We start from the raw sequence: 12,955 nt of genomic DNA, 5'->3' as shown, positions 1-12,955 counted from the left end.
AGCACGGGAGCTGGGTCCTTGCTGCTTGCTACCTGCTAACACCCTTTTGCCCAGGGCCCATGGTAACAGGAAATCCTGAGCTGTGACAGCAGTTATTAACCACAAGACCCACTACAAACTAAGACACTAGAATCTTTGACAAGAAGCTTAACTGAGCTGACATCATGTGTGCGTGGCTGTGAAACCACCTAAGGAAGTCCAGGGGATAGAGGTGAAAAAGTCTCTGGGAGATTTAGCAAGGGGACCAAAAAGGGGTATGATTATGGCTCTTCTGAGATGGGTGGCACCTAGCATCATGCAAGTTAAAGGGACAACAGTGTCTAGTGGATCCTTCTCTGTCAAGGACCACTTCTTCCAGGAAAAGCATCTTGAGAATCTTTGACTTCACCCAGTTCTACTAGTCATCCCCTCTACCCCTCTTCATACAAATATGAAGAATTCCATCAATGGATGAATGGAAAAACAAAATGCGGTATATAAACAAAATGTGCTCTATACACACAATGGAATATTATTCAGCCTTAAAAAGGAAGGAAATCCTCACACATGCTTCAACATAGATGAAGCTTGCAGACATTATGCCAAGTGAATAAACCAGTCACAAAAGGACAAATACTGTATGATTCCATTTAAAGGAGGTACCTAGAATAGGTAAATTCATAGAGACAACGTAGAATAGAGCTTTACCAGGGGCTTGGGGGGGTGGTGGAAGGAAAAAGGGGGAGCTATTGTTTAATGGGTACAGAGTTTTTGTTTAGAATGGTGAAAAGGTCTGGAAATGGATGGTGGTAATGGTTGCATAACATTGTGAATGTACTTAATGCCACTGAATCGTACACTTAAAAAATGTTTAAAAATGGTAAAATTTATGTTATGTATATTTTACATACAAAAAAATGTTTGAGTATGAACAATGGCATCGCTTTTAAGAAAATATGACTAAGGTAATGTTTATTTTATTTTATTTATTTATTTATTTTTGGCCGCACCACACAGCCTGTGGGATCCTAGTTCCCCGACCAGGGATCGAACCCAGGCCCTGGGCAGGGAAAGCACAGAGTCCCAACCACTAGACCACCAGGGAATTCCCTAAGGTAATGTTTAAATGACCATTATGAACAAGTAAATAATTCACATCAGAAATTATAAGATAATCATAGTCAGGAACATTGTAAAAGTGGAAGATCCATGTTGATCAGAAGTGGACCCCAGTCCAAAATCTGATGGCCAATTCCCTGATTCTAGTCCAATCTCTTGCTTCTGTGGAGGAATACATTCAACTATTTGGAGTCAAAATGCTTCATCATTTAACTAAATCTTAGAACTAAATCTTAGAACTATCACAGGCCTTGTGAATTCAGGGCTCCTATTCGTTTAAATGAAGACCCATTCTCATTGAACTATCCACCATAACAATGGAGTATAAAGTAAGACCTGTGCTTAATATCACATATAAAATCGCAAAATTGTATATTTTGGGGTTTTATCAAGTGGAGGACACTCTACCATGGAAATGTAAAATTATGACGTAATGAACTACTCCTTTGGATTAGTTAAGCATCTTGCGTGTGATAGTCTTTCAGAATAGGGACTGTGACGTAATAGGGTCAGGGAAATTAATCCACACCTAAGTTCCCAGGGCCTCTCCCTTGTCCAACTTCTTCATACCAGTGTTTTGCTCTCCAGTTAAATATCTTCAGAAGAAGCCAAAATTATTAATATTTATACTGGACTCATTCTCGAAGCTTCTCCAGAGTGCCAAGCCAAGGGATGACTTAGCAATGAAGCAGTTAATCTAATTCATAGAGAAGTTGGGCAGATAACTTGGACCACAAGGCAAATGATTTGGCCTGATCATTCAGTTGGGTTACCTTATTCATGTAAAACTTGACTTCATTTTCTTTTCATTTTGTGCATCATTTCAGGCAAGGCATGACGTTCTCAAAGAATCATGAGGATTTATTTGGGTGAGGCAGGACTGAATAGCCAATTTGGATTACAATTTTGGTTGAAAAATGTCATTGTCTTTGACATTTCTTTCAAATCTATTTGAAAAGCGGTCTTAATAGGATCATAACAACAATGTGTGATCTGAATCGGACCCTGGATCAAATTTTTGTGGAGAGGGTTATAAAGAATATTACTGAGAAAACTGGCAAAATATGAATCGGTCTATACATGAGATAATAGTATTGCATCAATGTTAACGTCCTCACTTTGATAACTACTGTAGTCCTGTAAGAGAACATCCTTGCTCTTAGGAGATACATGCTCAACAATTCAGAAGTAAAAAAAAAATCTGCAACTTACCTTCAAATAATTCAGAAAAAAATTACATATATACATATATGTATGTATATATCAAGTAAAACTGATAAGAGAAGCAAGGTGAAATAATAATTGGGGAATCTGAGTAAAGGATATGGGACTTCTTTGTACTATTTCTAACTTTTCTGTAAGCAGGAAATAATTTCAAAATTAAAAATTTACCCCAAAAATTTAAAGCTGATTTAATAACTTATTCATAGAGGTCCTATGATCTAAAACAAAGCCAAATTAATATGGTATTATAAATTGTATATCTCAATTTATTTTAATATTATAAGAGTGGCATTATTAACCAGGAAAACACTACTTGAGCTCTATTTGATTACAAAATCATTTAATTTCAAGATTAGAAGGGAATTAAGAGATCATACAACTCAAATAAACACCCGTGTTTCCCAATGTAACACCAGAAGAAGTTAAATAATACACAAGGAAGCTGGGTATGAGTCATGAATCAAGCACAGAAGAGGTGGTCCTACCTTGAACTGCTGTTGATCTCCGCCCAGCCCAGTTTCCATGACACATGAAGCAAAAGTCCACCAATTAATGTCTGCCACCTGAAAAGGATAATGGCCAATGTGAATTTAACAGAGTGCCATGGTCTCAAATGCCATCCACCCCCAGCAGATCTGTCGAGTGACACAAATATACACATGTGATCCTTCTTACAACTCCTTTCTCCCACTTTCTCCAAATTATTATCCCAATTCTCAGACCCATCCTTCTCAAACTCTACTATTCCCTGAGTCCAGCTGTACCAGTCAGTGCTGACACTGATGTTCTCCTCTTCTTATTCTAGACTTTTCCTGAACAATCTCACCCACAGCCACCACTTCTCCATGACCTCTGCACTAATGATTCCCATATCCCCCTTCTCAAGAGGATATGGCCACCCTGATACCCCACAAGCTCCCGATGATAACATGCCTTAAACATTACCTTGAACTTCCCTCTCCCCATCCTGGTCATTCTCCTACTATCCCTAACCAGCCAAACCAGAAACCTAGATGTCATCCCAGCCCTCCTCTGTCATCACCTCCCTCAACAACTTACAAAATCCTATTGACTTTATCCCCGTAGCCTCTCTGAAACCCGAAGCCTTCCCCTCCATCCCTCTGCTTAATTCAGACTCTCATGATCCCACACCTGGACCATAGCATCAGTTCCCTAACCGGTCCCCCTCTCTCCAGGGTTGCCCTGTACCATCCATTCTCCATCCTGCAGCCAAAGGGTTTGTTCTAAAATGCAAACCGAATTGTGCTCCTCGCTTGTTTTAAAAATGGCTGATTCTTCCCGGTGCTGTAGGCAGCAGCCCTCAGCCTCTTTTCTGCTGCAACACACTTGGGGTCATGAAGCTCACGTGAGACACATTTCCTCACGTGCAGAGTTTAGGTGGAGCACAGGTGACAAGATAAACACCCCTCCCTCTCCCACTGCAGAAAGCACAGCAAAATGCCAAATGAGTGACCAGTACTACAGGCATAACTATATCCTGTTCCACACTAATTGCTTTCACTCTATTTTTGGTGAGTCATTCATAAATTTCAAAACCTTATTTTTAGTTATGACTTGAGACACCTACCTCGGAGGTGATTACAGCACACCCATGTGTTGGGACACGACACTGGAGAACCCCTGGTCTACAGGACCAAGTCACTTGCATGTGACATAGAAGCCTTCCAGGACTTGCAGCTGCCCCACTCCAGGGTCAGCTCCTGTCCATCTGCCAGTGGCAGCCACATTCCAGCCACGGCGAACAGGCCATAGCCCCTGTAATGTGCCAGGCCATTTCATACTTTTTAGAGTTTGCACATGCGGCCCTTGTGACCCATAACGTCTTCCCTTCTCCTCCGGGTTGGTGGACACCTGCTCATCCTGTAAGATCCAGGTGTTATGCCTTCCTTGTGAAGACTTCAATGACACCGCCAGGCGGAGTGGACAGATATGGGTCGTGTCCTCCAACAGCTTGGTCTAGAGCAGTGGATCTCAATTATGTGGATCTTCCCTCCCAGGGGACATTTGGAGACATTTTTGGTTGTCACAACTGGGGATGGGGGAAGAGTTGCTACTGGCACCTGATGAGTAGAATACAGGATGCTGCCCCACACCTTACCACGTGCCAGACAGCCCTCCACCACAGAGTTATCCAGTGCAAAATACCAATGGTGCTGAGGCCGAGAAACTCTGGTCTAGAGGCAAGTAAGCTAATTAACCAATAATTACAATGAAGTGTGATACAGTCCTAATGGGAAGAGTACCAGGTAGCACAAAACACCCTAGCAGAGGCAGTTAATCCAGTCTAGGGGGTTGGGTGACTCTTCCTAGAGGAAGTAAATTCAAGCAAAACCCTGAAGCCTGTTCAAAGCGGGAGGCCCAGAATGGACCAGGGCCCACAGGTAAGAGAGACAATGGCTCCGGCAAAGCTTCTTAGAGAGGTTCAATTGGCCTGACCTTAGCATGTGAGTACTCGAGGCGGGGGCTGGTCACGAAGGGCCATGTCAATCGTCAACGAGCTGGGGCTTCAAACTGGGGACCCACTGAAGGGTCTGCAGCACGGGAGCGACACTGCCACATTTACCTTGGGGAAAGCTCTGTCTCTTTACAAGGGAGAGAATGTTTGCTGAGAGAAGCAAGACCAGGGGCCAGGAAGCAAGTTAGGAGTTGTTAGGGTGATTTAAGAGATGATAGTGGCCCAGGAAGAGGCGATGAAGAAGGTGGACAGGTTCTAAAGATGTTTAGAGGTCCTAGTTGGGGTGAAGACGTTGGGGTGAAGGAGACAAAGAAATCAAGAATAACACAGGTTTCTGAGTAGGGCGACTGGATAGAAGGTACCATTCACCACAGGTAAACTGAAGAAGAAATGAGCAGGCCCTGGGAGGGCAGGGATTTTTCTTTCCTTCACTGAAGTAGTCCAAGTGTCTAAAACAGTGACTGGCATATGCATGTGATCAATTTTCTTAGAATGAGTTATTCTGCCCTACTATGTGCCTCCTGTGTGCCTGGCATGGTTATAGGCATCAGGGATACGCCAGTGACAAAATGGATTTTTTTTGTTGTTTAATTCTTGTATTTGTAGACCTTACATTCTATCGGGGGAGGTGCATTCAGTCTGACATCTACAGAGAAGGAGGGGAAAAGGCAATTCAGGTGAAAACATCACCTTTTCCCACTAACTTCCCTAAGTCCCTCTACCCGGAGAGAAGTGAAAGGACAATCAGGATCAGAAAATGAGAAAACAGGGACTTCCCTGGTGGCGCAGTGGTTAAGAATACGCCTGCTAGTGCAGGGGACACGGGTTCGAGCCCTGGTCCGGGAAGATCCCACATGCCGCGGAACAACTGAGCCCGTGAGCCACAACTACTGAGCCTGCACTCTAGAGCCCGCGAGCCACAACTACTGAAGCCCGCGTGCCTAGAGCCCGAGCTCCGCAACAAGAGAAGTCACTGCAATGAGAAGCCCACGCACCACAACGAAGAGTAGCCCCCGCTCACGGCAACTAGAGAAAGCCCGCGTGCAGCAACAAAGACCCAGTGCAGCCAAAAATAATAAATAAATAAAACTAAATTTAAAAAAAAAGAAAAGAAAATGAGAAAACAATATCCCAGCTTTATTGACTGAAATATACACGATCATGGATGATGTTTTTTTTAAGTTTTGCTGTGAAATATTATGGAGAAACGACCAAGTAATTCTAAAGTTCATCTGAAATAACATATCGGTGATAATATAAAGAACAAAAATTCAAAAGCATAAAAAAGTGGTGAAAAGTCTTCTCCCCTTCCCTGTCCACTATCTGCACTTCCCTATCCACCACCTTAGTGGTTCCCTAACGTAACCACTCTCACTAGTGTCTTCATCTTTTTTTTAAATAAGGAAAACATACACACATTTCTACTTGATGGTAATGTACTATACTGTTATGGACTTGCTTTTGTTCTCCATTAAATGAATCTTGAAGACCTTTCCTTGTCAATACACAAGAGTTTCCTTATTTTTTAACATTTGAATAGTATTCCATTAGGAATACAATATAATTTATTTAATTGGTTCTGTATAGATGAAAATTAGGTTGTTTAAAAAATGCTCTCTGGGACTTCCCTGGTGGTCCAGTGGTTAAGAATCCGCCTTCCAATGCAGGGGACAAGGGTTCAATCCCTGGTCAGGGAACTAAGATCCCGCATGCCGAGGGGGAACTAACACCCTCAACTGAGACCTGACACAGCCGAATAAATAAATATTTAAAAAAAAAAAGTCATTATTAAAAAAAAATGCTCTCTCGTGGATGGACCTAGAGACTGTCATACAGAGTGAAGTAAGTCAGAAAGAGATAAACAAATATCATATACTAACGCATATATGTGGAATCTAGAAAAATGGTACAGATGAACCAGTTTGTAAGGCAGAAATAGAGACACAGATGTAGAGAACAAACGTATGGCCACCAAGGAGGGAAAGCGGTGGGGGAGGGGGGGATGAATTGGAAGATTGGGATTGACATATATACAGTAATATGTATAAAACAGACAACTAATAAGAACCTGCTGTATAATAAATAAATAAATAAATAAAATTTTTTTAAAAAATGCTCTCTGTCACAAACAGCTGCAATGTTTCACATGTACATCTTTGTACATATTTCATTTACATAAATGCAAGTAAACCTCTCAGGTAAATTACTAGAAGTGGAATTGCTGGATTGAAGGATTCAAACCATTGCTATATTCTGCCAAAGTGCCAATCATAGATATTGTACCAGTTTTCCACCCATGATCAATATATGAGAGCACCTGCTTTCTACATCCTCATCAATGCTACGTTATCAAATTTTGAAGTTTTATTTTGCAAATCTTGTTGGTAAAAATATATCTCAATACAGTTTAAAATTATATTTTCTTATGAATGAAGAATATCTTTTTATATGTTCAAGAGCCCTTTGTAGGTAGGGATTTTTGTTTTTGATATAAAGATCTGGTTTTAGTGCACTGGGATTGTATAATTGCTTTATATTTTTTAAAAATAACTGATGTTTTATTCATGGTGAATATTCCATGGGCATTCGAAAGAGGGGCATAATCTCTATTTTCAAGATAGAGTTTGATATTTATCTATTAATTGTATTATTTATCAAATATATATATATGTTCTAGTGTTTTGTTGGTCCAATTGATCTGTCAGGGAAAAATAGTAGTAAATTTGTCTCCTATCACTAGTATGTTTCTATTTATCCCTGGTATTCCTGCTGTTTTTATTTGACAAATGATGATGCCCTGTTGTTTGGTTGATAGATATTCATCACTATTTTATTTTCACTTTGAACTGCATGCTCCAGCATTATAATGTGTCTTTTCATTTTGAACTGCATTACTTTAGCATTGTAACACAGCTCTCTTCATTTGCTTAATGTTTTTGTCCTGAATTCAACCTTGATTGATATTAAGATCCCTATCCCTGCTTTTCTGTGTGCAATTGTGTGATACTTAAAAAAAAAAGGAAAAAGAGAAGAGGGATGGCGTGCTCTGCCACATATTTAAATGTTATAATAATGAAAACAATTTACCACTAGCCCCTTTCCATAAAAACTGACAAATAAGTGCTCAAAAATAGACCCTAGAAAAATGACTTTACATATGATACTAACGACCCAAAGGCAAAAGGAAGGATTATACAATAAAATATAATAAATGGGGCTAGTATAAATAAAAAACCATTAGGGGAGGAATGATTTCTTCACATTACACCATACATTAAAATAAACGGATCATAATTAAGAATTGAAAAAAGCTTTAATGACATATAGGTGAATATCTACATCGTCTTGTGATAGAGAAGAATAAACATAAAAGCAATGGTAGCTATCACAAAAGAAACGATCAATTTAAAAATAAAATATATATTTTAAAAAGAAGGGGGCGGGGGTGGAGGTTTGAGGTGAGAAGGGGAAATGTGAACGCCAGAGCACTCCATGCTGCCTGTACCATTTCTCTAGACTGTTGACCTGATTCTACATCATTTTCTATCTTCTTTCTAATAATAGCATCGCTCAGTCACAAGATCACACACTGGATTCATCTGTGTTTCTCTCTGCTGCTTCATTCCTACGTTCAAACAATGAATTCTCTATGATGTCACTTAAAAAAACTAAATAATCAAGGTAATTATAAACAAAATGAAATGGCAAAGAAAAAACTGAAAAAAAAGAAATTCCAGTAGATATGATAGAAAAGTGGTTGACATCCTTTAAATATGAAGAATTCATTAAATAATAAAAAAATACTAAAAGCCTAGTAAAAATAAAAGGGTTAAAAAAAGAAAAAATAAAATAAAAGGGTAAAAGGCACAAATAGACAATTCACTAAAAAAAGAGATACAAGTGGATAACATAAGAAAACTGTCCAATTTCATGAATAATCTAAGAAATCATAAGACAAAATAATGTGATACCATTTTTTGCTCATGAAATCAGCAGAGAGAGGGTAAAAGTAACAGTCATGGTTTGAGTACAATATCATAGAAACTTTCATACACAGGCTGGGTTACAATGTAAATTGGTAAAAAGATTCTGGAAAAGAATTTTTTAATATTCAAGCAGACTACTAAAGAAGTTCATGTTCTTTAATCTAAATTTCTTATATAGGAATCTATTCCAAAGAAATAGCTAGAAATTTGGCAGATTTGAATGCAAAAAATGTCTGAGAACATTGTTGTGTTTATACCCCCAAAATGGGACACAATTCAAATGCCATTAATAGAATGACTAAATAAATTACACTATGTCTATCTAAGGAAAAAATCTATGCAGTCATTAAAAATATTTTGAAGAACATTTAATGATGCTGGTTGGACATTTCCTACAAATGTATATAAAGCACATAAAAGATACTCACCCTTGGAATAATGTAGGGTAGGTAAATTTCAAGACAGACAGGACATACTGAAAAACAAATACCAAATTAATGGACATTTTCAAATTATAGAGAGTTGATAGACCATATAATCAAAGAAATCCCTACTAAAGAAACATAAGTATACTCAAGTTTCAAAAAGGCTTTTTTTATTCCTCCCCCAAAAATCACACACTGGGAAAAAAAATGACCTTCCAATTCATACTAAAGAGAGGGACTAAGTGAAGTAAGTCAGACAGAGAAAGACAAATATCATATGCTCTCACTCACATGTGGAATCTAATTTTTTTTTTAAAGTGATACAAATGAACTTACTTACAAAACAGAAACAGACTTACAGATATCGAAAACAAACTTATGGTTACCAAAAGGGAACGTTGTGGGGAGGGATAAATCAGGGGCTTGGTATTAACATACATACCCTTCTATACATAAGATAGATAACCAGCAAGGACCTACTGTATAGCACAGGAAACTCTACTCAATATTCTGTGATAATATATACAAGAAAAAAATCTGAAAAAGAATGAATATACGTATATGTATAACTGAGTCACTTTGCTGTACACTTGAAACTAACACAACATTGTAAATTAACCATACTCCAATAAAATTAAAAAAAAAAAAAAAGAGAGAGGGGGGACTTGCTTTCCCCAGGGTCACCAGAAGCCTGACCATCTCTCAGTTGGGGACGCAACAAAGTGGAACACACAGCAGCTGGGCCAGATATTGTGGACATCTGACCCCTCAGCATCTTCCCAGACCCCAGAAGTGCCATGTTATAACTGCGGCAGCTCCAGAGAAAACCGGACAAACCCCTGGACACTGTCTGTTTTCTCGGGGTATCCACTTTATCTACTGCCCAGTTTACCTAAAAATCCACCGCCTTCTATGTTTCTCTTCAAGTAAGAACTGCATCCTATTCATTCTTTCCTTTGTTTTCCTTCCATTTTTAGGGTTTTGTTTGGTTTTTGCATTCTTAGGATTTTTTTTTCTAATTCTTCTTAGGTATATTACATTTTTAGATGTGTTTTTTAAGGATTTGTTTAAAGCCAACTCAGCTAAGGTCAACTTGTATTTTTATTATGTCTTTTAACCAAATTTACAGCACATTATGAATGGGAGAACTGTATTTTATCTTTCTGGGTATCTTTTTCTATTTTTTTCTATGACTGAACACTTTAAGAATTTTTTAAAAGCCTAAAAACCATTAAATGGCTTTAAGCAAGGGTTCTACTGATACTTCTCATGATCTGAAAAGCGCAATAGACTGGTGTTGGGCAAGTTTACATTTATATTTTTTTTCCCCATGGATTAATCAACACGTAATTCCGCTTGTATGAGCTCCTAAATGCCACAATTATGGTTAACTACCTGTGCTCTGGTCTGTGTTTCCTAGGAATGGACCTTCATTCTTCTCTGAAGTGTATTTACTCACACAATTCAGTTTGTTCCCCTCCACTTTTCCATATTTTCTTTGTAAAACTGAGACAGAGAGAGGATTGAGCATGTGGGCCATGACCTACATCATCCTCAACAATGTTCATGACGATAACAAATGCTCTTTTATCGCTATCTGTTAATAGTTCTTTTCCAGAGAAGAGGGTTTTATTCTCAAGAGGGAGTGGGGAGAGAGCAGTCAAGACCCTACAGTGGGGGAAGGTGGTCCTGAGCTCCCTATTGCCACTTTGGCTTGGTGTCCACCCTGGAGTCCAGGACAGGGGGTGATGTCCCACTCTAGCCCACAGGGATCCAACATTTCCCTGCATGGTACCAAATCCAAGGCCAGCTTCTCCCTCCGAACAAAACAAAAGCATGGTACCACTGCTTTTCTGCCTCTTCATTAAAAGGGTTTTACGACATTAAACAAAATTAAGTTTACATCTTATTTTTTTATATAATTCCATGAAAAACTCTTGAATATACTGGAAGTGCCTGGGATGGAGACATAGAAAAAATAGGTTTGAGAATCAGTGGTGTGAGGCAGAGATGGAGATGGATTGATATCTTCTATTTAAAGGTTTCTGGAACCTTGTGGGGTTCTGGGGCAGGGGCATGTTTAGAAGAGAAAGCAGGATGTGTATGATTTCTTCGCCTACTCTTCCTCCTCGAGGGAACAGGAGCCAATTGCTTTTTCTTTCCTTAAAAAGTGGTCCACATATCCAAAAATTAAATTCACCAGTCAAAAAATCCAGTTTCCCAGGAGATGTAAAGAATGCATTACAGGACGAGGAATGGGGACAGTACCGTCCAACAAATCTTATTTCTAAAAGAGCATCGTACACAGAGTCGTTTTCTTCTCCATCGTCATCAAGAACAAATCAGATAAAAAGCTGGAGGCAACATTTGTTCTACACACGATTTGGGGATTCAGATCCCCCACGGGCAGTCATCAGCACCCCGCCCCCGCCCTCCTCACCTTGTTCGTGAGGTAAGAAGCCAGGTAGCAGGTACAAAACGTGAGGCCGACCACGCACCTCCTCATGCACATCTGTTAATTTGCGCCCCTTCCCGGGGACCCCGCAGGAGCCCCACGGCCGACGCGGGAGCTGCGCCACCGCCGCCGCCGCTGCTAGGACCGCCACGTGGCTGCGAGCTCAGCCAATCCGCGCAGGGACCGCCCCCGGTGCCTGCCTCTTAAAGAGGCCGCGCCTTCGCAGGCCTCATAGCTTCGCGGGGGGCGGGGCGGCACCCAGCTGCCCAGGACAGCGGAGGGAGGAATAGGTCCACCAGGGCTGCGACCGCCAGTAGAGCAAGAGCGGACAGTAGTCGTCGTAAAAAAGTAGAAAATGGTAGAAATGGGGAAAAAAGCAGCTGACAGAACAGTTCACAACAGTCCATTAGCATTTAAAGAAAAAATGTCCAGAGCTAGCTCTAAGCGGTGGGAGCAAAATGTTGTTTGTGCTTTACTGAATTTTCCCAATTTTCTTCATCGAGTCTGTACTATTTTTGCAAACGACACAAAAAAGCTAACAACAAGAAATGTTATTTTAAAAGAAGGAAGGCTGAGGGGGCAGGAACTATAATCAGTGTAGTTTTTTCTTTAGGAGAAGTCAATCCAATTGCTTTGAAATTTCCATAAAATAAATCCTTCCAGAAGTAGAGTTTCAAGCACAGCCCCTATTCCTAGTCTCTAGGGAGGAAAAATGACCTAGTTAGGCTTCGGGCAGACAGTAGTAAACATGCACAAAAACATACTGAGGGACTTTGTCAGAACTAGAGGTACAAGTGTCGGCACATATAGAAACACACAGATTTTTAGAAATACCCCATGCACCAGGAAGCCTTCACTCTTTTTTATCTGTATGCCCAATGTAAAATTGCTTATCAAACTGTATTATCCAAGAAAATACTGGATATATTGTCTCCACATAAAACACAAATAAACTAAAAAGTTAATTTTCCTTGACAATATTTAGAAAACCTATTTCAGAGCTAAACAGTCCTTACAAAGAAAATTTTTGCCCGATAGAATTTGCTTGAAATAAATGGTTGTTATATACCTGAGATTTCCCTGAACTCTTTTAAGAGGTGAACAAATTCAATTCAGGCCTTATTATTTCCTAGTTATTGCTTAACCTATTTTCTTTGACAAAATTTGCTTAACAAGCAGGAACAACCAGAACAGTAAAGAACCATGCAAATAGAAGTTGACATTTGTAGCAAAAGTGCTGTAGATCTTACCAGAAGTATTGATTTTTCCAAAGCTGCATTATTCTGTTCCA

The 12,955-nt window shown here is 39.7% G+C and overlaps 1 protein-coding gene across 3 annotated transcripts in view; it reads right to left on the bottom strand.

The window, feature by feature from the left end:
• Window positions 1-11,806, bottom strand: part of TMEM241 (transmembrane protein 241) — a 107,331-nt gene extending 95,525 nt beyond the window's left edge. For all 3 annotated transcript variants that reach the window (XM_007197627.2, XM_057526748.1, XM_057526749.1), the window contains exons 1-3: window positions 11,650-11,806; window positions 9,213-9,259; window positions 2,808-2,885 (exon numbers count right to left, since the gene is read on the bottom strand). In XM_007197627.2, the coding sequence (XP_007197689.1) occupies window positions 2,808-2,885; window positions 9,213-9,259; window positions 11,650-11,721 (197 nt within the window). In that variant the 5' untranslated portion in view covers window positions 11,722-11,806. The remainder of the gene's footprint in view (window positions 1-2,807; window positions 2,886-9,212; window positions 9,260-11,649) is intronic.
• Between the last annotated feature and the right edge of the window lie 1,149 nt (window positions 11,807-12,955).

Source organism: Balaenoptera acutorostrata, chromosome 13 (assembly GCF_949987535.1).
Source record: "Balaenoptera acutorostrata chromosome 13, mBalAcu1.1, whole genome shotgun sequence".
Classification (NCBI taxonomy): domain Eukaryota; kingdom Metazoa; phylum Chordata; class Mammalia; order Artiodactyla; family Balaenopteridae; genus Balaenoptera; species Balaenoptera acutorostrata.
Note: the sequence above shows the minus strand (reverse complement) of the source record. Positions and strands in the feature narration are given on the sequence as shown.